Source organism: Drosophila santomea, chromosome X (assembly GCF_016746245.2).
Source record: "Drosophila santomea strain STO CAGO 1482 chromosome X, Prin_Dsan_1.1, whole genome shotgun sequence".
NCBI lineage: Eukaryota > Metazoa > Arthropoda > Insecta > Diptera > Drosophilidae > Drosophila > Drosophila santomea.
The window spans coordinates 22,429,361-22,454,698 of record NC_053021.2 but is presented as its reverse complement, the minus strand read 5'-3'; the positions used below and the strand labels follow the sequence as shown (position 1 = coordinate 22,454,698).

Here is a 25,338-nt window from a genome sequence, read left to right as displayed (position 1 = left end):
ATGCAACTGAAGAGGAAAAATCATTAGAAAATGGAAATTTTAAAGAAAAATCGTTAGAAAATGAAAATTTTAAGGAAAAATCGTTAGGAAATGCATCTTTTAAGGAAAAATTTTTAAAAAATGAAACGTTTACGGAAAAATGTGTAGAAAATGAAACTCCTAAGAGAAAATTGTTAGAGAATGAAACTTTTAGGAAAAAAATGTCAGAGGATACAACTGGTGAGATACAACGAAGTGAAAGAATAGAAATTTTAGGAGACAACTTTGAAACTGAAATGCTGAACATCAATGTTGTTGATGATCAATTTTTAGACTATAACTGCGGGTGTGATGTAAGTTATGAAACGAAATGCAAATTTGTTAAAATGTTCGAAGAATCTTACGTCAATGCGAAGAGACCAGATAGGCCATTTACCAGATGCGAAATGAAAATTAGTTTAGAAAAATCCAAACCATTCAGTTGCTCGCCTAGGCGACTTTCATTTAGTGAAAAGGAGCAGCTACAAAAATTATTAGACGAATATTTAGACAAAGGCATAATAAGAAACAGTGATTCAGAATATGCTTCCCCCATTGTGCTAGTGAAGAAAAAGACGGGAGACTTGCGTTTATGTATAGACTATAGAAAATTGAACAAAATTTTAATAAAAGACAATTATCCGTTACCTTTGATAGATGATCTTCTAGACAAGTTAGTGAATAAAAGTGTGTTTTCAAAGCTCGATTTAAAGAATGGATATTTTCACGTATTCGTTGACAATAATTCAATTAAATACACATCGTTCGTGACTCCGTTAGGACAATTTGAATTTTTAAGGATGCCTATGGGCATCAAGAACGCATCAGCAGTATTCCAACGCTTTGTAAACAAAATTTTTGCTGATTTGATACGCGAAAACAAAGTTATCGTATACATGGATGACATAATGATAGCCAGTGCAAACATGGAAGAACATTTAAGAACATTAAAGGATGTGTTCATAAGACTAGTCAATAACAAATTAGAACTTCGTATGGACAAATGCGAGTTTATGCAATCTAGTATAAAGTACCTAGGATTTCTTATCACTAAAGAAGGGATCAGAGCAGATGACAAGGGTATCGAGGCAATTACAAACTTTCCAATTCCTGGAAAAGTACACAACGTTCAAAGTTTTCTAGGATTATGTTCTTATTTTAGAAGGTTTATAAAAGATTTCTCTACGTTAGCAAAACCACTTTACGACATTTTAAGAAAAGACAAGGAATTTGTTTTTGAACAAAGAGAGCTAGACTGTTTCTTGAACCTTAAGAAAAAACTGATAGAAGCACCCGTTTTAGCTATTTATGATCATAAAGATGAGGTTGAATTGCATTGCGATGCCAGTGCTATGGGTTTTGGAGCGGTTTTAATGCAAAGGAAAGAAGACGGAAAACTCCATCCCGTATTCTATTTTTCAAAGCGAAGTTCAGAGACTGAAGCGAAGTATCACAGCTTTGAGCTGGAAACTTTGGCTATTATATACTCGTTGCGTAGATTTCGAATCTATTTACAAGGGAGACATTTCAAAATACTAACTGATTGCAATTCCTTAACGCTTACATTAAACAGAGTCGAGCTAAATCCTAGAATCGCCCGATGGGCACTCGAACTTCAAAATTATGATTACGAACTGATTCATAGATCCGGGACAAAAATGCAACACGTAGATGCTCTGAGCAGATGCAACATTTTAATTGTAGAAACCACTAGTTTTGAAGACAATTTATTAATCTGCCAATCAAAAGATTTAAAAATACAGAAAATAAAGGAAGATTTAGAAAAAAATCAGCATAAACTGTTTGAAATGAGAAATGGAGTAGTGTACAGAAAAACAAATGACGATCGTTTATTATTCTTTGTCCCAGAGGAAATGGAAAATCACGTTTTGCATAAATATCATAATGAACTTGGTCACATTGGTAGAGATAAAATGATAGATGCGATTTCGAGGACTTATTGGTTCACAAACATCAAGGAAAAATGTAAAGATCACATTGAGAATTGCCTAAAGTGTGTAGCATTTTCTCCAAACACTGGGAAGTCAGAAGGTTTCCTACACAGCATTCCTAAAGGAGATAAACCATTTGAATTATTGCACATAGACCATTACGGACCAGTAGCGGCAGGAAGAGCGAATAAGCACATATTTTTAGTAGTAGACGGTTTCACGAAGTTCGTTAGATTATATACAACAAAGACAACTAGTACCAAAGAAGTTCTAAAAGCTTTATCCGATTATTTTAGGGCATATAGCAAACCAAGATGTATAGTCTCAGATAGAGGTAGTTGTTTCACATCAAACGAATTCGCACAATTTTTAACAGAATCAAACATTAAACATCTAAAAATTGCAACAGGTTCTCCGCAAGCAAACGGACAAGTGGAACGCATAAACAGGACAATTGGGCCAATGATAGCAAAGTTAACTGAGCCTGGAAATGGTATTCATTGGGATAATGTAATCGAACAAGTAGAATATGCGATCAATAACACTGTACACAGAAGTATTAAACAGGTTCCTAGTAAAATGCTCTTTGGTGTAGAGCAGAAAGGTCAAATTATTGATGAATTTAGGGAGAGATTAGAAGAAATTAACGACACAGTTCAGGTGGAAAACTTAGAGGAAATCAGAAAAAGGGCTAGGGATAATCAAAATCGAACACAGGCATATAACGAAACATATTATGATAAAACAAAGAAAAAGCCAAAGGATTATAGGAAAGGCGACTACGTAATGGTGAAAAATTTTGACAGTACTGCGGGAGTTGCTAGGAAGTTGATCCCAAAGAACAAAGGCCCTTACGTAATTGATAAAATACTTCGTAACGACAGGTTCTTGCTAAAAGATGTTGAAGGTTTTCAAGTTTCTCGAAATCCTTACAAGGGTGTATGGAGTGCTCAAAACATAAGACCTTGGATAGGAAAACGAACAAATTCTTAAAGGAAATATACACTAAAATACCGTAATTCGTTAAATTTGCCATAAAAAATAAACAAATTGTTACAACATAAATGTTTAGTTCTAAGAAACCAGGATCAGGGGATCCTTATCGTCAGGATGGCCGAATTGTAGTAGGCTGACCCTCTGGGCACACTCATATATCGATACTTACACTACACGATAACCTATGTTAAACCTATGTTAAGATAATGTTAAGCTGATGTAATGAACATGAAGAGTCAATCGGTTGCTGCGAGTCGAATAAAGAAGAAGGATAGAAAGAAATAAAACTGTCGCGTGTGTAATCTTTACCGCCTTCCACAGTACCTCGTCTACGAGTGCTGTATAAAACAGTTCGAAAGGCTTGTCAACCGTGCAAAATTGCCACCGCCAGCCCCGAAGTACCTCAAATGGCTCCATTACCAGTCGCCCGACTAGCCTGCTTCGAGAGGCCCTTTACATACACGGGAGTCGACTACTTCGGTCCCATACTGGTCAACGTTGGCAGACACAAGGAAAAACGGTGGGGAGTCCTCTTTACCTGCCTGACGCTGAGAGCCGTACACATAGAAGTAGCCCACAAACTCGATGTAAGCTCATGCATTATGTGTCTGCGGAAATTTATGACACGTCGCGGGACTCCAAAAGAAATCTTTTCTGACAATGGCACAAACTTTAAAGCCACGGAGAAAATGGTGAAAGAAGAACTTCAAAAGATCGACTTTGATGAAATCACCATAAAATATGAAGCAATTAAGTGGCACTTCAACCCGCCTGCAGCACCTCATATGGGAGGCGCATGGGAACGACTAGTCCGATCGGTCAAAACTGTTTTGAAAACAATCTGCCCAACAAACAACTTCAACGACGAAACTCTTCAAACCGCCCTTATGGAAGCGGAAAGTATCATCAATTCCAGACCACTAACCTTTGTCTCTTTAGATTCAGCCGACGACGAAGCACTCACCCCGAATCATTTACTTCTGGGATCGACGAACGGCTATAAGCGTATGGCAGATGGCAATACCGATCTAAGGCTGCGTTGGCAACAAACTCAGTTATTCGCAGACAAATGTTACCGCCGTAATTTAAATTCAACCGCCAACTAGGCGAAAAAGACGTAACCCTGAAAACTTTGGTAGAAGTGTTACCCATGATCTGCGGTTATTGGATAGGGCAACACTTGTACGACACTTGAGGAAACACTGGCGAAGGAGAAGAAACAAAGTTTTTTAAAGCTGTTCGCTTGCATAAAATAAATTAAATAAAAATAGAGTGACTGCTACAAAAGGTTGTTTCTTATTGCTCTCCCTAGGCCCAAATCAATTAGTGCCTCAACATTTACAATTTAATAGTCTCAAGCTATTAGAGGAATCTGCAAAGCGCAAGAAAGCAGCTGGTGGTAGGCTGCCTAAGGGGAATGCCCCGCAACCTCCGGCAAGTGATCAACAGGACTCCACAGCTGATCAGTTGACGATCGCAGTAAATCCTTAAATGTTGCTTAGATCGGCAGCTAAAAAAGATTTGGAGCAATCCGATCAATCCGTTGTGGAGGGAGCCCAGCCTGGGATTGCTACAGATTCTGTTTTGGCCGCACTGGTTTCTTAACCGGTGATTCCACCTGTCCCGAATAGTTTACCAAAAGGAATATTGAGTCCAAACTACCGCCACAAGTTGGCACTTTAGAAATACAACCTTCAGTGCCAAATCCCCTCTCGGTATTTCCACTAAAGAAACAAATGTTCGCTGTATGCGTACAAGAGGAGAGCTGCTGGCTCTAGAGCTCTCCGCTCTCTGGCTTTTGAACAAAATTTCGAGAGAGCCTGGAGACAGCACAAAAAAATTGTGTCCAAAAAAATCGCATGGCGTTACGCATCTTGTTATTCTAATTTTAGTGGTTGGTTGTCGCTGGTTGAAGGCAAATGGTTCCTTCATATACATAAATCAAACCGAAAGAATCAGTGAGAGTCCTAATCAGTACTCTTGTATAAACAAATATGTTTGACTAGTTGCAGCTCTCTGGTAAGCGATCGCCTTGAGAGCCCAGCACCTGTTCACCCTAGTCTGGGAACGGTGACGATTCCCTTAGCCCACAGACCACCTTCTCGCCACCAATCACGTGTGTCCGCCGCAGCAGTACCTGGCGAGCGATTACTTTCACCACCGGAAATCGAATTAAAGTGTTAAAGCGTGTCAAACAAAGATCAAGGAAAGTATTGTTGCTGGTGATCACGTTTAATATAAATTTGGTGGGACGAATACACGAAATATAATTATTTCTATGGGTGCTTGAACCTTTTAAAATAACCATTCAGATTTTGCAATGAAATGTGCAATCATATATAGGCAAATTTATATATAAAATGTATGCTATTTAACTGCTTTAATAATATTAGTTTTTTTTAACTAACTTTAAATTTTTTAATTTCATATGTCAGTGCTCAATTACGCAATTAGATAATTATGTAGTATAGTGTGCATAGTGTGTATAGTGTGCATTTGCCTATTTAGAATTTACAAAATGTTTACACATAATATAAATTTATAATTTATAGTCACTACACTACATACACACATACATCAAAACTGCCACGCCCACACTTTTGAAAAATGTTTTGATATTTTTTCATTTTTGTATTGGTTTTGTACATTTCTATCGATTTGCAAAAAAAACTTTTTGCCACGCCCACTCTAACGCCCACAAACCGCCCAAAGCTGCCACGCCCACACTTTTGAAAAATGTTTTGATATTTTTTCATTTTTGTATTAGTCTTGTAAATTTCTATCAATTTGCCAAAAAACCGCCAAAACCGCCAAAAACTGTCAGAGTGGAAGACACTCCTTCGCACTTCCACTTGCTGAGTAACGGGTATCAGATAGTCGGGGAACTCGACTATAGCGTTCTCTCTTGTTTTTCCATTATTATTGTACCGCAGACAGAAATGTAAAATTTAAAATGAAATATTATCTAATATATGTATAAATTGAGAATATACATTTTATTAAATTTAATGTTGGGCAATATTTTGTGATCAAAATCATTTAAAATTTAATGATTTGATTTAATGAAAGATGATGAAACATTTTAGTGGTGATGTCCAATGAGTATGAGCTTAGTTATTATGAAATGTTAAAGTGAATAATGGCATTGTAGTTCAATATTAGCAGTGTTTAGCAGTTGATTAGTGTTGGATACCGTGAGCGTGAGTTTGATAATGTTTGCAGGCTGTCTTCTTCTACAGGGTGCGGCAGCATAATTTCCTTTTTTCAGAACTCAATGAAAACTATTGTAGGCGTCGGAAAATATGTATTTATTTTTATAATGTAGGTACATGTCTAAAGTTTTTATTTATATTTTTTTCGAAGATGAAATATGACGTTAGGTGACGTCCCCCATTCTGCATACATTGCGTAAACCGATTTCTGACGTTTGTCGTAACTCTTGAGGTGTTATGTTGGCAATTTCTTCTTGGATGTTTTCAAATCTTGGAGGGTTTTTGAACGGTTAACATAAACACAGTATTTCAAAAAACCCCATAGAAAAAAAATCACAAGGGGACAGATCGGGAGAGCGTGCCGGCCATTCCAAATCGCCTCTAATTGAGATTAGGCGCTCTGGAGAGGCGCCATCAATGCTCTTGAAGTGTGTGCTGTTGCACCGTCTTGCTGGAAGCAAGGTCGAAGGACTCCAGTTCTTCGTTTTGTCGCATTTGCAGTTTGCCTAAATGTATTGTGACCCATGTAACAATTGATTTGCGGTCTGGGACGGAAGCCTAGCCCCGTTGGGCGCGATTCTGAAATGCACGCTGTGTTGTAATTACCGAACTTCCGCTTGAAAAGTAGGCCTCAACGGCAAAGGCATGCTCCTTACTATTCCAACGCATGATAGCGACTGAACCGTGTCGGGACACTTGAACGGGACCACTAGCGCTCCGCTATGACATCAACTAACTGAATGGCTCGCATTTTAAAATAAGAAGTATTAAAATGTAAAATTGAAAATTTTTTAGAATTAAAAGTAAGATTGTTGATAATACACATATTTTTAAGTTTTTTATATTAAGTTCTAAAATATCCCTAGCTTTTTTAAACTGTTTGTCATAACACACTCAAAATCAATCACTCAATCAATACTGAAAGAGTAAACTGCTTTTGCACTGGTAGAACGAATATCTATAGTTCATATATAGGGTGTTTTTTTTAGAGGTATAGAACTTTAAATTGCAATAAAACAACGATGGATTATTCGATTGACATGAATTTTATTGACATGAAAGATAATCTTGTGGCATTACATTTTAAATATGATTTCTGGCATATGACCGCCACGGCTGGCTCGGATGTAGTCCAATCTGGACGTCCAATTTGCAATGACTTTTTCCAACATATTTGGCTATATCGGCAATAACACGGCGAATGTTGTCTTCCAAATGGTTTAGCGTTTGTGGCTTATCCGCATAGACCAATGACTTTACATAGCCCCACAAAAAGTAGTCTAGCGGTGTTAAATCACAAGATCTTGGAGGCTTATGAAAAATCGGGAACAACAGCAATCTCGTTTTGGGCCCATTCGACGAATCTACGCCTTGCTTGATGATCGTTTGGTTTCAATTCTTGCACGAGTTGGATTTTGTAAGCACGCATGACGAATTGCCAAACCAAACTGAGAATAAATCACTTGACAGCTGTTAAATCGGTCGCCATCTTGAACAGTAATGCCAACTTAAAGTTCTATACCTCTAAAAAAAACACCCGTTACAAGTTAGCACAGGCGGTTCTCACGGAGAGAAACTGCCGAATTGCACGCCACCATATCCGGTGGCTTGCACGCGCATTGGAAGAACTGCTGATCGCGCATTCCAAAGGCAATTGCCCGGAGACGGTCGAAGAACTCGCGGAGCAAATGACTGACACCGGATATCGGAATGCTGACCTGGCGCTTCGGAGACTGCGCTGCAGCGAGGCAGAGGCCTCAAGCTGGGAAACGGGTTGCTCTTTAAATTAGTCTAATTTTGTACTCCGGGGTTTAACAGTCTCGACAATCCGATTTAAACCTTCGCCCTATAGGGAGAGCGGATAATAAAGTTATTAAAATATTAAACTACCAACCAAGTGATTTGTTAACTTACATACTTACAAGAAAAGCACTTAAACAACCATTTCTATATTATTACTTAATTATGGGGGCGATATGTAGACAGTATGATGCGCGTCACAAGAAGTATTTTTGAAATCGATCAAAATTTACGTTACTAATAAAATAAGTGTAAAAATATCTAAACATTTTTTAAAAAATTTGGGCGTGGTAGTTGTGGGCGGTTTGGGGGCGTTAGAGCGGGCGTGGCCAGATGGGTCAACAAACTTGCGCTATGATTGAACCTGATTGCGCCTGAACCTTAGTAAAAGGGTATACTAGATTCGTTGAAAAGTATATAACAAGCAAAGAGAAGCGTTTCCGACCATATAAAGTATACATATATGTACATAGTTCCGCGGGGAGATACATACATATGTCGTTTTTAGTTTAACGGATCGTTTTGATCGTTTTGAAAGCGACATAACTCCGTCAATATGAAAAGGTACGAAGATATGTCGCCCATAGTTCGCCGAAGATATGTCTATTCAAAAACAAATATACAAATAATATACATACATAATATAATATACAATTTACAAATATACAAACAAATGTACAAATATATTTATGTGAATACGTACCCTTCAGTACCAAAATTCCTCGCCCGTATTTTTCCTCGCGAGAGTTCGAAAAAACAAAAACAAATCTCACAGGCCTCTTCTAGCTAAGTTTCAAACACCGAAGTCATGCCGAATTTTGTCGTGGCTTTGCTGCTGCCTATGTTCGAAGTTCATATTTGTTGTTTTTTTTTCGAAGTAGTTCAGAACAGTGACCGAAAATGAGAGTGAGAGATGGGAGGAGACAAAACCAGAGGAAAGAAAAAAACGCTATGTATAGAGTCTATACAATAGACTTCTGAATACCGTTCTAATAATTGGTGGGATATTTTTTTATATTTTTATGTGTATATTTAATATTTATTTGTTAATTTAATGATTTTAAATTTTGATAGAAATTAAACTGTCGCTATAGGCAACGCCAATGCGTCCGTGCTTAATTATTTGCCTGTGTAATTAAAATTACACGGGATCATTACGGTCGAATATACCCTGGCAAGCACCTGTCAGAATTTTCGGTTTCGTTTTCCGTCACCCTTTTTCTTTTGCATTGCATTCAATTGTGAAACGTGAAAAGTGGTGTTTGGAAAATTTTCAACGTGAAATACATATATAAAACCGGTAAGTAGTGTTTCGCATTGGTAAATTAGCAAAGCTATTTGCATTCCAAACTACATGATATTAGTATATATTATTTAAAAATTTTTCTTTATAGATAGCATAAGCACATTAGAAGGCCAGACCAGCAGCCACCGGAGAAGGCCTTGCCCCACTGGCCGCACTTGCATGTGTTAAAAAGAACGCAAACAAAAGTAGGAAAAAATTAACGGAATAAAAAATAAAAACAAAAATGGAATTTACCAATTAAATACATTTTTTTCGTTTTTTGGTAGATTTTTCTGGATTTACAGGAAAAGACCTTGCTTATTTTTGGTGTTTGAAACTTTGCTAGAAAAAGCATGTAAGATTTGTTTTTGTTTTTCGAACTCTGGCGAGGAAAAATACGGGCAAGGAATTTTGGTACTGAAGGGATCATTAAATAATTTTTTGGTGTCGTTGTTGCAGCTTCTCTGACACTTCTTTTGTATTTCACTCACAGCTTCGATTTTCTGCATTTCCTCGCCCTGCGGACCATGAAAATTCACCACCTTCTCTGCCTTTAATTATACTCGATCCATATCTGCTCTTAAATATACGCGAGCTTTGCAGTCTTTGACGCGGCACACAAATGCAGTTTTACCTAACTTTAACTGTTATAATATAAATTTGTTGGTCTATTGGTGTGAACAAAAATATAGAGCATCCCGCTCGGGTTCCCTCTTAAAATTTAAATCTAATGTTTTCGTAGTTAATATTTTTTTTTTCACTTTTAACAAACGACGACCACATTTTTTGCAAACCCGAAATCAAATGGTTGCAGTTGCAAAGTAAAAACGAAGATCAGTAGCGACGTACTCCAAAGTAAAATGGACGTTTACACGGAAAAAAAAGAAGAATGCAATTTTTTCTAATTTTTATTTCAGGTTACAAGAAAATCGACTACGAAAACATCAAATAACGCTTTAATGATGAGCTTAAGCAGGCTGCCCAAAATCACAATTATTGATAAATTATTATATATTAGTTATGTATGTAAACCAAATCAATTTTTTTAAGTGAACGAAACAGTTGAAAAAAGAGGTTCATAGAAAAACGCGCACCTATGGCGCGTGTCTATGTTTTTCTCATCATTATGTACATTGTAATAGCCCTTCAGTACCAAAATTCCTCGCCCGTATTTTTCCTCGCGAGAGTTCGAAAAAACAAAAACAAATCTCACAGGCCTTTTTTAGCAAAGTTTCAAACACCGAAGTCATGCCGAATTTTGTCATGGCTTTGCTGCTGCCTATGTTCGAAGTTCATATTTGTTTTTTTTTTTCGAAGTAGTTAGGAGCAGTGACCGAAAATGAGAGATGGACAGCTAGAAGAGCGCTTGGTAGGATTGGGTACGTCGCAGCAGTGAAATAAAACAAACCAGCTTTATCCGAGAAAAACGTTAGGGCTCGGCTAAAATTTACAAAGGAACACAAGAACTAGACAATAGAAGACCGGAAACGCGTTATTTGGTCGGAAGAAACTAAGTTTAATCGTTTTCAATCGGATGGAAAGCAATACTGTTGGCGGAGACCTGGTGACACGCTTCAACGGCATCATGTGAAGCAAACTGTGAAACATGGAGGCGACAATATAATGGCTGGGGGTGTTTCACGTATTCGCACTTTGGACCGTTGCACAAAATTGACAGGATTATGCGTTAGGAACACTATTTGAGCATTTTGCAAACCCATCTTCCCAATTTTCTTGACAAGTGTGCCTACCCAGAGCAGTAAATCACTTTTCAGCAAGATGGGGATCCCAAGCACACTGCGAAAATTGTTAGAGAATGGCTCGGAAACCAAAATTTTAAGATGATGGAGTGGCCAGTGCAAAGTCCCGACCTTATTCCGATTGAAAACCTATGGTCAATCGTAAAGAGGCGGCTCAGACAGTATCAGTCAGCCCCATCCAACTTGGACAATCTTTGGGGGCGTGTTGAACAAGAATGGAATAATATTCCAAAAAGAAATTTTCGAAAAATTAGTTGAAAGTATGCCAAAATGTATGAAAAATGTCATAGAATATAAGGGTCTTGGACAAAATATGAATAATGAATTTATTTTGTATTTTTTCTCAAATGGTGCAAAACTGAGAACATGCCGCTGGTTTTTGTTTTTGAAATTTTACTTTTTCATTTCTTCTTTTTATATTTAGCTATTTACGCCTAATTGTAAGAAATAAACAAGGTGTTCAATAAAAAAAAAATTTTTGTCATTTACATTATTCGTTTAATATTTATGTGAGCTAAAAATGAAAACGTTGCTCGTGGAATCACTTTTGCTCCCCACTGTACATATATATATGAATTGCAGTAACAAAACACTTAGAGTACACCCATATACAAAAGTAAATCGACTTTGAACAGTTTGTTAGGTATTCATTATATATTTTTGTTTTCGATTGGTGTTGCTCTTGATTCTGTGGTTTGTTGCTCTTGATTGATTGATACATATGTAGGCCATCAGTATCGCATCTCATGACATAAATATATGTACATATATATATAATGATTATATAAATAATATATAATGTACATATATGTATGTAACTGCCCCTATTTAAACGATTTCTACGTCCAAGCACATACATATATCTCAGAAATCTCTCCTTAGCAAATTTCAACGGAAATCTCGGTGAACCAGAAGCCATATTAACATAAAGAATAAAAAAAAAACGGCTTTAACACATTTTGAACCAATTTACTCTGAAACAAAACCGCCAACGGTCTGGATTTTTTGGTTGGATTTAAAACCGACCCGAAAATCTCAAAAGATTTTTGGGTCTCCTCTGTATATAAATGATTGCATGAACACTTAGAGCGTAAAGACAACGGGAGGTTAACATAACCTCGCTTAAACATTTACATTTCATTTACAAGACAATCTAAACCTACATTACATATAAGTATATAATTCATGTAAGTATAAGTATATAATTATGTATTCATGTCATATATATTTGTATTTTATATATAATTATATACAATATATATAAATATTACATTTGTAGAGTAGTAATATATATATATAACATATACGCCATTTCTATATTTCAATTGCCTGCCACAGGATTGACACAGTGCTAAATTTAATTTTAAAGTCAGAATTCTTTTAGGTTCATTACAAAAAAACCTTTTAAATACAAGCTTTAACCATTACCAAGCCCATAACTTTATTGAGACTTAGAAAAAGCAGAGCAATTATGCAAGATGAAAAAGTTAAAATTATGTGGCACAAACCTTGCCAATTCCACATATTTTTGCGGCTTCTAGAACAATGTACGTTTTGTGTGGCAAGCAAGCGAATTTCTTGAACTTAAGTCAACATTTTCGAACAGGCTTTCTTACAGTTCCTAACATTATAACGGGGAATTTTTAAGCTGGGGTTGTTTATTCAATAACTTAAAAGCGCTGTGGCAATATCTCGCTTTTGATGCCTCTCAGCGCGTGCTTTTTTTTCCGATGCGTGGAGAGGTTGCATGACTGCTTGAAGGAGGCACTGCAAAGTTCGCAATTGAACCGGCGCTCCTTGCTGTGAACTACCCGATGCAGCTCCATCCTAGACTTATATTTAAACTTCAAACCACAAGTCTCGTAGTCGCAAACGTACCAGCGTTCTCCGTCATCTGAAGAGACAGCACTCCCGGCGCTGGCCGTCGTGCTGTTAGAGTCCTTGGGCAGCTGTTCCTGACTGGCAGCCAGCATAGCGGCGGCCATAGCCGTCGAGGGAGCGATAGACATATTTAGTTGCTGTTGCTGCTGTAGCACATTGGGTGGCGTGGTGCTGACCGTATTGGAGGTGCTGGTACTGGCGCTGACGCTTACAAACCCGGACGAGGGCGGCGGAGGCGGTACAGGTGGCGGCACTAGCTGTGGCAGATGGTAAATGGTCCCGCCAGCTGCTGCAGCAGCCTGCATTTCTGGGGTTAGTGTCAGACTGCTGGGCTCTATTTTGATGTCGATGGCACTGTTGCTTCGGGAAGTTCCCTCGCCAGTGGATACCACAGTTGCGGCAGCTGCAGCGGCAGCCACTGCATTGGCATGGAGTTCCGCCAGCTCTTTGGCTACATCCCGCTGCTGTTGGAGCTGCTGGTGGGCCTGCTGTTGCTGTTGAACCTGGTGTTGCTGATGCGCGTGCTGCTGCTGAGACTGCTGTTGTTGTTGTTGCTGCGCTTGCTGTTGCTGTACTTGCTGATGCACCTGCTGTTGAACTTGAACCTGCTGCTCGTGCAGCTCCACCTCCCGCTGCTCCTCGTCAGAGTACTTGGTGGAGCAGGTGTAAAGGGCCAGTGGTACACTGACCGCCGTGGCGCCTTGCTGGGAGCTGCTTCCTGGCGTTGCTGCTGCCGCCGCAGCCTCCACATCCGTTAAGCAGTAGCTGGATGTACGACTGTGCTCCTGTGCAAAGAGACCGATGATTACAAGCCCTCCGACAAGAAAACCACATAACGCTTAAAGCTTACCTTGGCCACCCCGTGCAAGAAATTGTGCTCATCTTGTATGTGCTTCCAGAACTGATCCTGCGTCTGCAGCTCCTCTTGGCACGTGTGACAAACAATCCAGAAGCTATCCCCTGACAAACAGAACTCGCCCAGCTTGGTGTAGATCTTATTGTTTTTGCTGAGAATGCGCGGAAAACCCATTGTGTTTGACTAGCTCCTTGTGCTTGTGTTTGTTTATGTTTATGTTTTTATGTTTTTTTTTTGTTTTTTTTTTAGCTATCGGCCGGATAGGCACTATCGATAGTGTCGATTAATCATCGCAATTTTTCGTTGTCGAACTTGAATGCAGCTATCGCCTTGGTGGTGTATACCAGCTATATAGACTTTTGTAAAATTCTAGTATTGCGCGTTAAATTAAAGTGTATGTTGTAGCATTAGAAGAAACCATACCATAAGCAGCTAGAAAAAGTATTTGTTAAATATTTAGATTTTGTGAAGAAATAAAAGTTACAACAACTATTACTTAAATGCATGCATATAATATCAGCGTACTGCACTTCATTATATCGCTACGCTACCTCTTGCAATTGGTGTCCATTAAAAGAAAAATTAATTACAAATTATATTCAAAGAAGATGGAACATGTGTACATAAGAAACTTTTGTAAAAACTTTAAAAATATTGGTTTTCTCAATAGAACACTCAAAAACTACAATGATTAGTAGCAACAAAATTCTTTTCACACACAGATTTTACTAACGCGAGTTTTTTTTCGATATTCGTTAACTTTTGTATGGAAACTGTAAGCCGTCAAACATTTTAAATAAACCCAGTCGAGTACCCCAACTAATTTTTATACCAGTTACACGTAGAGTAAAAGGGTATACTTTTTACCGAAAGTATTTAACAGGTAGAAGAAAGTGTTTCCGACCCTATAATGTATATATATTCTTGAATAGCAAAACTAGAAGAGTCGTTCTGGCCTTGTCCGTATAAACTGCATATGTACATATAAAAGCTAGAAATATGACATCTAGCGCAAGCTTCTTTCAAAACTCCCACTTTTTGAGTAAGATGTACACAACATTTTTAAGGTCCTGGCGTTGATCATTGATTAAATGTGCTATGATTACGATATAATCGATATTTTTTGAATTTGCCGTTAAGTACATACATATATAAATAACTAAGACTGCGAATTAAAAACAATGGTATTGAATACTTGTTAATGACAAATCGGAGTAACTTACTTAAAACTTTTGAAAATAAAACCTCCTACACTGTGCACAACGCCTGCACGCATATGTACATGCATATTTGCATATCTATGTGCCTATGTACATACATACGTCCATGGAATCGAGACTATGATGGTTGTGGACTACCGAAGAACGGCTCGAAAGAGATGCCAGTGTATGTACATATGTATGTTGTGCGATATGTAACTGTTATTTACATATATGCGCCATGCTCAAGCCAGTTTGTTGCCCCTGCTCTTGCCATTGCTTCCCCTATGCGTCTTCGGCTTCGTTTTGCTCTCCGCCTTCCCCAGCCTCTTCTGTTGGCGTTTCCATTTTCACAACCTGAACCCGCGACGCCGATTCCGTTCCGACTCGAGTCGACTGAGTCCAATTCGCGCTGCACAGCCGCAGTCGCTGCTTCAGTCACTCGGGGATTACACCTTGCGCTGCGTTTGCGGATGTACGCTTTTTAATTTCGGGCGGCTTAAAAAGTGTAAGCACCCTTGACGGTGACTGCGCCAGGTTTTCACAGGTGAGCATCCGAGCAACGTGTTGTGGGGTTTATTTTTTGGCCTACCTACTCCGCGGACGGAATCACTTACTACTCAGTATCCAACTTGAAGCCGCTGCTTGCGTGGAAAATGAGTAGCTGCACGTCACGATATATGGGTGTATTTATTTATGTACGTAGGTGTGTACGGTATATTTACACCTTTTATTTTATCAATCAGTGCGCATACGTAAGAAGTATTATTGGATTAACTATCCATTGAAGAAAAAGTTAATGCAAATCGCTGTTTTCAAGTATTGTTTTGCTTTCAGATTCGTCCGATCCTCAAAGTAAAACCTCTTTCATTAAATCCTAATATATAAACATTGGAAAATATTTATATAACCATATAACCAGGCAGAAAGTATACAAACATATGTATGTGTACATACATATATACTTCATGGAATTCTTATTAGAATTTATTTAGACGTGGCAGGGAGAATAACCCGATTTTATTTAAAATGTTGGGTAAGCCACATTCCACAAAGTATTCACAATGTCGCTATTTTTACAAATGTAGCGCCTTTTCCTAACTTTTATTTTATTCAATCTAAAACATTTTGTTAATCATAAGTCATAACTTCTGACCGAAATAGTCGACTGTAACGTTCCTTAATTTATTTTAGTGTTTTTTTTTAGTTCGGCGTCTTTCTGGATATATGTATTTGCTTAGCCGAAGAACATTTTGGCCGAGTTTAAAAAAAAGTTAGCCATCCATTTCAAATCAAAGATCTTAGAATTACTGACGAAATTCAAATTTGCACAGAATCGTATTACTTTCCAAAATATGATTTTTCGGTCACATTATTGATTTGGAGGAAAATATAAATGTTACAATAAAAATAAAACTTTAACGGAGGTACAAATTTAATTTGTTTCAAATACCATTCCAAACTACATCGATCTGATTTTCTCCAAACTTAGACCGGCCTCAACCTAACTACTAATTAAAAGGTTACCCACCAATAACATTATCCTTTCCTCATCTGGTTATACCCGTTACTCGTGAAGTAAAGGGGTATACTAGATTCGTTGAAAAGTATATAACAGGCAGAAGGAAGAGTTTCCGACCATATGAAGTATATACATATATTCTTGATCAGGATGATCAGGACATGCCCGTCTGACCGTCCGTCTGTCTGTCCGTATGAACATCGAGATCTCAAGAACTATAAAAGCTAGAAAGTTGAGATTAAGCGTACAGACTCCAGAGACATAGACGTTGACCCATGTTGCCACGCCCACTCAAAAGCCCACAAACCGCCCAAAACTGCCCCGCCAACACTTTAAATTTTTTTTTTTTTTTTTACACATTTTTGTTAGTCTTGTAAATTTCACTCTAACGCCCATCAACCGCCAAAAACTGTCACTGTTGTAATTTCTCCTTTGCACTTCCACTACCTGAGTAACGGGTATCAGATAAGCGTTCTCTCTTGTTTTAGATTGCACTCACCACCAAATTGGAATTCATGAGATGCGACAGCAGTGTGGCAGCGTTTACACCTGGAATTGCGCCGGGGAGCTCTATGGCATTGAATGCTCTCTGTGCGAGGAGCGGCCATTATGCGCGTTCTCCGAATTCCCGGAGCACATGGACGTGTGGCACTCCGACTGGCAGGCTTCTGAAGTTGAGGACCATGACAATACTTCAACTGAAGCCATTCCTGAGGATGAGCTCATGCAGGAGGTGCTAGCTGAGCAGCGTTCTAATGGCGAGGATAATGAACTTAAGCAACAACTTGTGCAGCAATTAAATGCCGTTGAGGAGGCGGCGTATTTGCGTAATCCCAGAGAACTATTGGTAGTTACGGAAGGACCCGGAGAACCTGTCAAAAATGTTTTTAACAGACCAAAAAAATTTGAACCATTTATTCAAACACCCATAAAGGTTGCAGAGATCAGAAAAGAACTTAACGAGCGGCCATCAGTTCCAGATTCTACAATGCAGGTATAGGGGCTTCACAAAATATTATGGGAATGTAAAAACAGTGACGATGGAACCTTAATCACTTAAAAGTTCTGGTATCACCTTTGTGACTGATTGTGAATGATTTTACTTTAGCCTAAATCATCCAAAAAGTCGAAGAATCAATGTTTCTTTCATATATACATACATGCATATATCAGTTTGCTTAACGCCTTAAAAATTTAGGACACTAATCTGACGTATTGGGACATACAGACAAACAGAAAACGTTTTAATTTTAAAAGACCTTCACAATGTAGTTTGAGAATGTTTGTTTAAGAATTTAAATTAATAAGGTGTCATTTCATTTAATTATTAGTTTTCATTAACGCCTTGGCATGCAATCGCTTTAGTTTTGGCTACCTTTGATGTTTCTATTATTATCCTCAATCTTGAATATTTTTTGCTGTGCATGAAGTGGTCGCATTCACACACTCTTTCCTGTAGTGCTTCGTCACTACGTGGACTACTAGCGCAGTCATAAAATTAACTTTTATGAGAACTCGATAATTAAACTGATGATCACAACTTATCGCAACTCCTTCCCCAGGAGGTATCACACGTTGTAGAGGGCCAACGCCTCACTACCCACCATGTACACCGCCTGATCGATTTGTACCGCTCGGAGCCTCGTCTGTGGAACCAGACGCATGAGCAATTCCACAACATGGAGCTCTGCCGCGACTCCTGGCGTCGGATAACGAATGCCTGGAGTGCTTATTGCGGCCGAAGCTTCAGCGTGACGGACGTTCGGATCCGCGTCTCGACGCTGTGTCAAAGATTTCTAAAGCAAAGAGAGCGTTTGGAGGCGGACGGTGAATTAGAAGATGTCGCCAAGTTTGCGCATTTTGACCAATTGAGCTTTCTGTGCGAGCAACAATCTTTATTGAAACGGCAACGTCACTATGCCCGAGAGAATAGCCGTCTGCTGGAGTTCTACGAGCACTATCCGGTCCTATGGCACAATGCACACAAGCGGGTCCGATGTGCGAAGACCGTACGTCAGCGGCATGACGCTCTTCTGGGTCTCCAGATGGCATTGCGACTTTCGGGAATTTGCCTGTCGCCCGTGGTTATCCAGCGACGGTTGCAATCGCTGCGAAAGCGATATCGGCTGGAAAAGATAAGCTATCTGCAAAGTGTGGTGGAGGGAAAGCAGGATGAGTTTGTATCGGAATTCGAGCACTACGCAGAAATGGAGTTCCTGCACAAGCACATCGACCCTTATGTGTGTGCTGTGTGTGGAAAAATTTTTGAGAACCTGGTAGGTCACCAGACCCATGTCCAGAGCAGCTGTGAGGTGATAAAAATGGTTAAAGCTAAGGAACCCCTTATGGACACTCAGTTAATGGAAAATTCTTTTGGGAATAGGTTGTGTACCATAGGTGTTAAATATCGCCGTGTGCCAAGCCTGGCGGAGGCCTGTGCGGCTGCACATTTGGAAGATTCAAACGATCTAGATACCTCTATAAACATCATTGATAATGATCTAGCAGAGGAGAGACTTCCACTTCGTTTGACTATTCCAGAAGCTCAAGACCTAATTCGCCTGTATCGATCTCATGTGTGTCTCTGGGATCCGAATCACCTGGACTACCACTCCCGCAAACAGCGTAGACTGGCCTGGCAAACCATAACGGAGAAGCTGAAGTCTAAGGCCGGGCAGCGCCTCTCCTGGCAAACGTTACACCGCAAAATCACTGATTTCACCAAGTACTACCGCAAAGAGAGACAAAGGAAATTCAAGGAAAAGGACATTAATTCAAATTGGAATCTGTTTGATGAGTTTCACTTCCTGGATGATGTACTGCCCATCAGCAGCGAGATTCAGAAGAACGGGAAACAACGGGATAGCAACCTGAAGATCATCACCGTTTATCAGGGCTATGCGCAGCTCTGGTGCACAGATCACCCGGATTATACAAAGCGTCGGCAGCGTCAGAGGCACCTGGAATCCTTGTGCACTAGACTGCAGGAGGAGTGCAATCTGCAGATGACGTTGGAGCGTTTAAAGAGTCGGCTCATAGAATTTCGCTGCCAGTATCGCCACTGCAAGGAGGCCCGAATGGCAGCCGAGAACAAATCGGAACCGTGGACCCCTAACTATGAATTCTATGAACCGCTGCGTTTCCTGGAGCTGCATGTTGCGCCCTTTCAGTGTCCCAGGTGTCCAGATTCCTTCAAACGACGAACGGATTACCTACAGCACGAGCGGAAAGTCCATGGCGATTCTGAAAAGTCCTTGGACGGCGATTTTTACTACTTGCGGCGACGTAAAAACAGGAAACTAAACGAGGAGGATGATCTGCAGCAGGATCAGAACCTGGCCCATATATGCCATATTTGTGGACTAAAGTTTTCGCAAAGGAACAGCCTATTAGCGCATCTCCGTCGACATTTGGGCCAAAGAACCCACGTTTGTACTGACTGCCCTAAGAAGTTTTTTAGCTCGACGGCTTTGCGGGTCCATCAGAGGAGTCACACCAAGGAACTGCCCTACGTGTGTGAGCATTGCGCCCGAGGATTCGTGAATGCCAGCAAGTTAAATCAGCATGTCAAGCGACACAGAAACCAGCGGGACTTTTCATGCCATAGATGCGACAAGGCGTTTTATACCGCCCACGAGAGGGACCGTCACTTGCGTGCTCATCTAAATATTCGGGACAAGGTGTGTCCATACTGTTCACGGGCATTTGTTGTGGGCAGTGCCTACTACGCCCATCTAAACCTCCATCGCTCCGAGAAGCGCTACGCATGCGAAGCCTGCGGCAAGAGGTTCGCCCAATATTCTGGACTATACAAACACCGTAGGCGATGCCTACCAGCTGAAGTTATGGAGGAGTGACTCTTATGTCTACATTCTCCCTTAACATTTGCAAGAAGTTCATTAATTTATCTTTATCATGTATTTTACCATTTATGTATTTGTTATGTTTCTAGCATTAAGAATATGTTTAAGTATACAGATGTTTTATTGTTTATTGTACTTAAATTTTTCTGTACCCAAATTAATATGTATTATCCAAAAATGCACTTCGTCTTGTCCTAGTTATTTACAACAAATGTAAATTTGAAATCTCTAAATGGACCCAAAGGTTAGTGCAAATTCTAATGCTATCCGTTGGAACCCTAAATATCTAAAACCGGTGATGCCAAAGTATTTGTGGTTTATTTTAGTTGTATTTGTTATAAGTGCATTAATTGAAAGAAATAAGTGTAAGTCTGTCTGTTCAACGATCCTTAATTGGACTTGGCAAAACGCTTTAGCTGCCGCAAGCGATATATATCGTGGGTGGGCGGCACAGCGGTCTGCAACTCGTCGTCACTGTCATCGCCCCCAGGCAGCAGTCGTCGCCGCCGCGGAGGAATTGCCGTAACACTGTGCTGCACTCCCGTATACGTACTTGTGTCCACGATCCAGTGAACCGACTTGGCCAGATCGAAGATCTTAGGCGACAATTCGTTGTCTCCATTCGGTTGGGGTGCAGCTAAAATGCGGGATAATTGTTTAAAGTTAGTAAAATAGATTTTAAAAAAGGATCACATACAGTCCGGAAGATTGAGGCGCATGAAGATGTCAAAGAGTAGCTCTACGCTGACGAAGGGTCCGCGGAAGGAGTTCGGTGGAGGCAGGGTAGCGCACAAGGCGGCCAGAGCTGGCGGTTGCGGAAATACACCGCCTGCAAGTGGATGGGCACCAGGATGAGCGCACGGACGCGCCTTGAATGGAATCATCTGGGAAAAATCCGGACGTGGCAACGGCGGCGCAGCCTCGCTATCTGTGTCGACTTCTCCGGCGCTTTGGCTTTGAACTCCACCACCCACCTTGTTCAGTATAATTCCCACATTCTGCAAAAAGGAAAGTTTTCAAATTAAGAAAAGTAAGCTATGACAAACATTTTGTGAAGAATGTGCCAACAAAAAGGAAAGGAATACTGCACAAAGAGATTGATAGTTAAAAGCTATGAGTTCATATATAAAGAAAAAACTATAAAAAACATTGTACAAAATTCGATTTTATATTTATAGAAAAATAAAGTAATTAAGCGAACAAATCTTACTTAAAACGTTTTTAAAAGCAATTTGTGATAAATCAAGTGTTTTAAAAAAAATCAATGTATTGACTATCTCTTTCTTGTTCGCACTTATAGAATTAAATGATCTTGCTCCTTCTTTTTCGATGAGAAAATTTTTCTATATATAAATAAATCAATTTCACGGTTACGCACCTCAGCATACCCTATGGACTTCAGCTCGGTGCTGGTGCATGGGTATAGGTCCAGAAATTTGTAGCGATCAACCAGCTGGGCGGTCTCCTTACCCTCATACTCTTTAAGCTTTAAAAAAAATGATTATACGATTTTTCTTAAATAAAGTAGTAGAAGAACGCACGTTCTCGAATACGGCACTACGGCGACGTTCGACCTTAACGATGCTGGAAAGATCCCCAATATTAGACTCGAACTCGAGGAAGCGATTCCAAACCTCAACACTCTTGTGCGGCGACAAACCGCCAGAACTAAGTACCCGTTCGAACAGGACCCGCGTATTATTGTCCTCGTTCAGATGGGACAGGTAGTCAATGTAGCACATTACGTACTCTGGACTGCCACCAAAACGCTTAAGTCCCAGCTCGAAGATGCGGAACGCGATTTCCTTGTCCTTGGAGCAATAGTACTCCATTAGAGCAGCGGCCACAAAAATGTGATAACGCGACCGTACGTCCTCCCGAGCTTTCTTAAAAATGCTACGGGCCGACTTGATCCCCTCAGCACGACGGGCGAACTTCATGTACTGAACATAAACCTGGAGTATTTCATATCTCTGTTATCAAATATTTAATCAAACATATTTATTATTTTTGTTCCTACCAATGTGGGATCAATGTCTGGCAACTGTAACAGCTTGTTGTACATGGAGTGCACCTTCTCGTACTTTAGCCGTCCTTCTTCAAAGTCCGCATAGGCAAAATATAGCAACGCATTCCGGTTTAACACGCCGTTTATAGACCTCTCCAGTATATTAGCGCACTCGTCCGCAAAAATCTTAGCCGCCTGGACGTCCTGCAAAGTTTTTAATTATGAATTAAACATTTAAATACACAAAATTCGACTTAGTTATGAAAAGTAAAACGCATGCGGCCTGGCCAGGGGCAACGGAGCAAGCCAAGGAAAGGCATCTGTGTTGTGCCACTGCGTGCTCCTTTACTCGAGGGGCGACACTTCTCAGCAAACAAGAGACTATATTTGGTTCGTTTTTTGATTTTGACTTTTGCCCACCACCAAGCAAATGCCAAAACCCACTCTATTTGATTCACTATAGGAACGCAGAGAATAGGTGAAATGTTTTCAACTCTGGTACGCACGCCTTTCTCGGTGAGCACGCGAGCACTGGTGTCCAGAAATTGGGAGGCCTGGTGCCACACTGCCGGATGGTGGGTGAGCACCAGCAAACATTGTTCCGTGGCGAACATGACGCGACGGGTGACTAAGGCCGTGTCTTCAGTGCGCAACGGATTCGACTTCTCGTACGTGATAAAGCGCTTCCACAGCTCCACTTGCTTCACCTCCTCCTTTGTGAGCGTGGGTGGGACGGCTGGCAGGTTGCGATTAAGACCCTTTGTGTGGTATTCCAACTCTTTGGCAACACGGCGGGCGTTCATGTAATCCCTGGTTCAAAATCGGACTTTAGAAAGAACATCTGGCAAACACTGCTAATAACACTTACTTTGATCGCTCCAGACTCATTTTCTCCGATATTATAGGGTTTATGTTTTGCTCGAAGGCGATATAATCTTTCCACAACTGCTCGATGCCCACGATGGGTGTGACTACCGCCTTTTGATAGACGCGGCGTACGGCTGTGATCTTCTGGTTCTCAGCATAGTTGCCCACTGCTTCAACGCCACGCAGAAAGTATATGTAATCCTGCCAAATGCTGAACGAGTGTAGATCCATACCGATTTTCTCCAGTGCAAAATCATAAGCCTGGGCCATTTTTTCTCTAAAAACAGAGTTAAGTGCAATATGTTTTAAAAATAAAATGAGAAATACATTCAGGTATAAGCTTTTCATTGGGGGTGTTAGTTTCAACTGTAACACCAGATTGATAAGATCGCTAAAAGTAATGTAGTGGGGCTATATCTGCTTTAGATCCTTAAAAGTAATGGAGTACGGAAATATCTCATTCACTGCGTTGCAAACGTTTGGAGAAAATTATAATAGCCGCTAAGATTTTTAAATTATATGAATGATTTAAATGTGGTAGAACAGTTACTTGTGAGTGCTGAGACCCGACTTGGTTTCCTTTACGTAGGTAAGATAGAGCTTCCAGAGGTCTATGTTCAAAATCTTGACTAGGCAGCGCTGAAAAAGTTTCTCCACGCGTTCGTAGTACCGGCTGCGCATCTCCATCTCAATGTACAGTTTCCAGTAACGAGCGGTCGTCGGGAACACATTAACTAGCGACTCGTAAAGGCTGCGCACTTCGTGGATTGGCCGTGTTTGAGCCTCGCGGATCATGACGCTCCAGGACTCGATGTCAAAGGGCCGCAACTCCACCACTTGCTGAGCCCGCACCAGGCGCTCCATACCCCATTCCTTGTGGATTGATGAATAAAAATATGTTGTTACTATCCACAAAAAGTCCATGCTTTGCTTACTATGTCGATTTTGATAAGGTCCCTAGCCGACGACATTGCTTTAGCTTCCGGCCGTTGCTAATAGGCGTTGTATTTCCCAAACAATTTGCCTCCACTCTTTCGCCCTTTTTGCTTGTGTCCTGCTTGCGCTGCTCCTTGGCTCAGAAATGCCCCTTTTTTCCGGTGGATTTCTTGCTGGTGGATTCGCTACGCAATCGCCTAAAGACCCGCTTGGAGACCGCTTACTTATTTAGAAGTATTATTTATTTTAGAAGTTGCAATGCGGCTTCGATATCGACGATTAATTGAATGACACTGCGATATGTCATCGCCAAATCACTTTGCGGGCCTGACCAAAACAATCGCAAGACTTGCTGAGATTTGTATGTTGAACGCTTAGATCAGTGGTCACTAATTAAAGCAAAAATATCGAAAATGATTTTCAAATAACTAAAATTAACTAAATCAATAAATAATATATATAAACAGAAGAATATATATATAATAGCTTGTTCCCACCTAAACATTCTTCTGCACGTAAACACGTATACACTGATAAAATAAATGTTGTTAACAGAGAGAAATATATGTGATATTTTAAACAATTTAACAAGCTCTAGGCTGCTGTACAGTTCAAGCCCAATATAATATTTAATCAAAAAGCTCGGCTACGACACACTTTAAATAGGCAAGCTAAACGGTACTTATTTTTTGCCTAATAGGTAATATGGCATTACAAAAAAAAAGCTAAGCCTGATATGATATTTGAGTTTTGACCTAAGAAAAACGTAAAAGTACGTGTCAGCTGACTAATAACAGCTGAATAATAACCGTTGCACATATATACGTATATGAGCGAGTCGGGGAATGCCCAGAATATCAACCAGAAATCCTCTAGACACATCATCCCCATTACTAGACACTTAAGCCACACCTACATATGTAAATATATATCACAGAAAAAAACAACTCCATTGAACATTTTTCAGAGAATTACACAGACATTTTTGCAAATTTTCGATTGTTGAGGCGCACGATGTTTGGTACAAAATGAGTAAATTTACTTGTGGCAAAATGTATTACCGGAAGCGGGCTATAACATAGGCCATACATAAAATAACTAATGAAGTCCTTAATTTTTCGTTGGCAATCGGGAACTTTGATGACTGTGGCCTATCGCCGGTACATTTCCAACAGCAAGTATA

The 25,338-nt window shown here is 40.0% G+C and overlaps 3 protein-coding genes and 1 long non-coding RNA gene across 6 annotated transcripts; 2 read left to right on the top strand and 2 right to left on the bottom strand.

The window, feature by feature from the left end:
• Positions 1-7,988: 7,988 nt before the first annotated feature.
• Positions 7,989-9,486, top strand: LOC120456084. The gene is made up of 3 exons (XR_005616805.1): positions 7,989-8,977; positions 9,053-9,278; positions 9,373-9,486. It is a non-coding gene; the product is annotated as an uncharacterized LOC120456084 (long non-coding RNA).
• A 2,490-nt stretch (positions 9,487-11,976) lies between these two features.
• On the bottom strand, positions 11,977-14,047 carry LOC120456744 (AT-rich binding protein). Its single transcript, XM_039643734.2, has 2 exons — positions 13,755-14,047; positions 11,977-13,689 (listed from the first exon to the last, which is right to left on the bottom strand). The coding sequence occupies exons 1-2, from the start codon at positions 13,932-13,934 to the stop codon at positions 12,694-12,696; spliced, it is 1,176 nt and encodes a 391-aa protein (XP_039499668.1). The 5' UTR covers positions 13,935-14,047; the 3' UTR covers positions 11,977-12,693.
• A 1,034-nt stretch (positions 14,048-15,081) lies between these two features.
• LOC120455491 lies at positions 15,082-20,528 on the top strand. 3 transcript variants are annotated; one of them, XM_039641739.2, is made up of 3 exons: positions 15,082-15,506; positions 16,970-17,475; positions 18,044-20,528. In XM_039641739.2, the coding sequence occupies exons 2-3, from the start codon at positions 17,002-17,004 to the stop codon at positions 20,336-20,338; spliced, it is 2,769 nt and encodes a 922-aa protein (XP_039497673.1). In that variant the 5' UTR covers positions 15,082-15,506; positions 16,970-17,001; the 3' UTR covers positions 20,339-20,528. The 3 variants fall into 3 exon arrangements, with proteins under 3 accessions (XP_039497673.1, XP_039497674.1, XP_039497672.1); XM_039641740.2 differs by having other exon boundaries at positions 16,947-17,475; XM_039641738.2 differs by lacking the exon at positions 15,082-15,506 and adding an exon at positions 15,881-15,995.
• Positions 20,529-20,643: 115 nt separating this feature from the next.
• Positions 20,644-24,515, bottom strand: LOC120455492 (protein suppressor of forked). The gene is made up of 9 exons (XM_039641741.2): positions 24,155-24,515; positions 23,770-24,092; positions 23,221-23,496; positions 22,859-23,162; positions 22,365-22,556; positions 21,886-22,299; positions 21,723-21,830; positions 21,042-21,342; positions 20,644-20,981 (listed from the first exon to the last, which is right to left on the bottom strand). The coding sequence occupies exons 1-9, from the start codon at positions 24,188-24,190 to the stop codon at positions 20,734-20,736; spliced, it is 2,202 nt and encodes a 733-aa protein (XP_039497675.1). The 5' UTR covers positions 24,191-24,515; the 3' UTR covers positions 20,644-20,733.
• Positions 24,516-25,338: the final 823 nt, after the last annotated feature.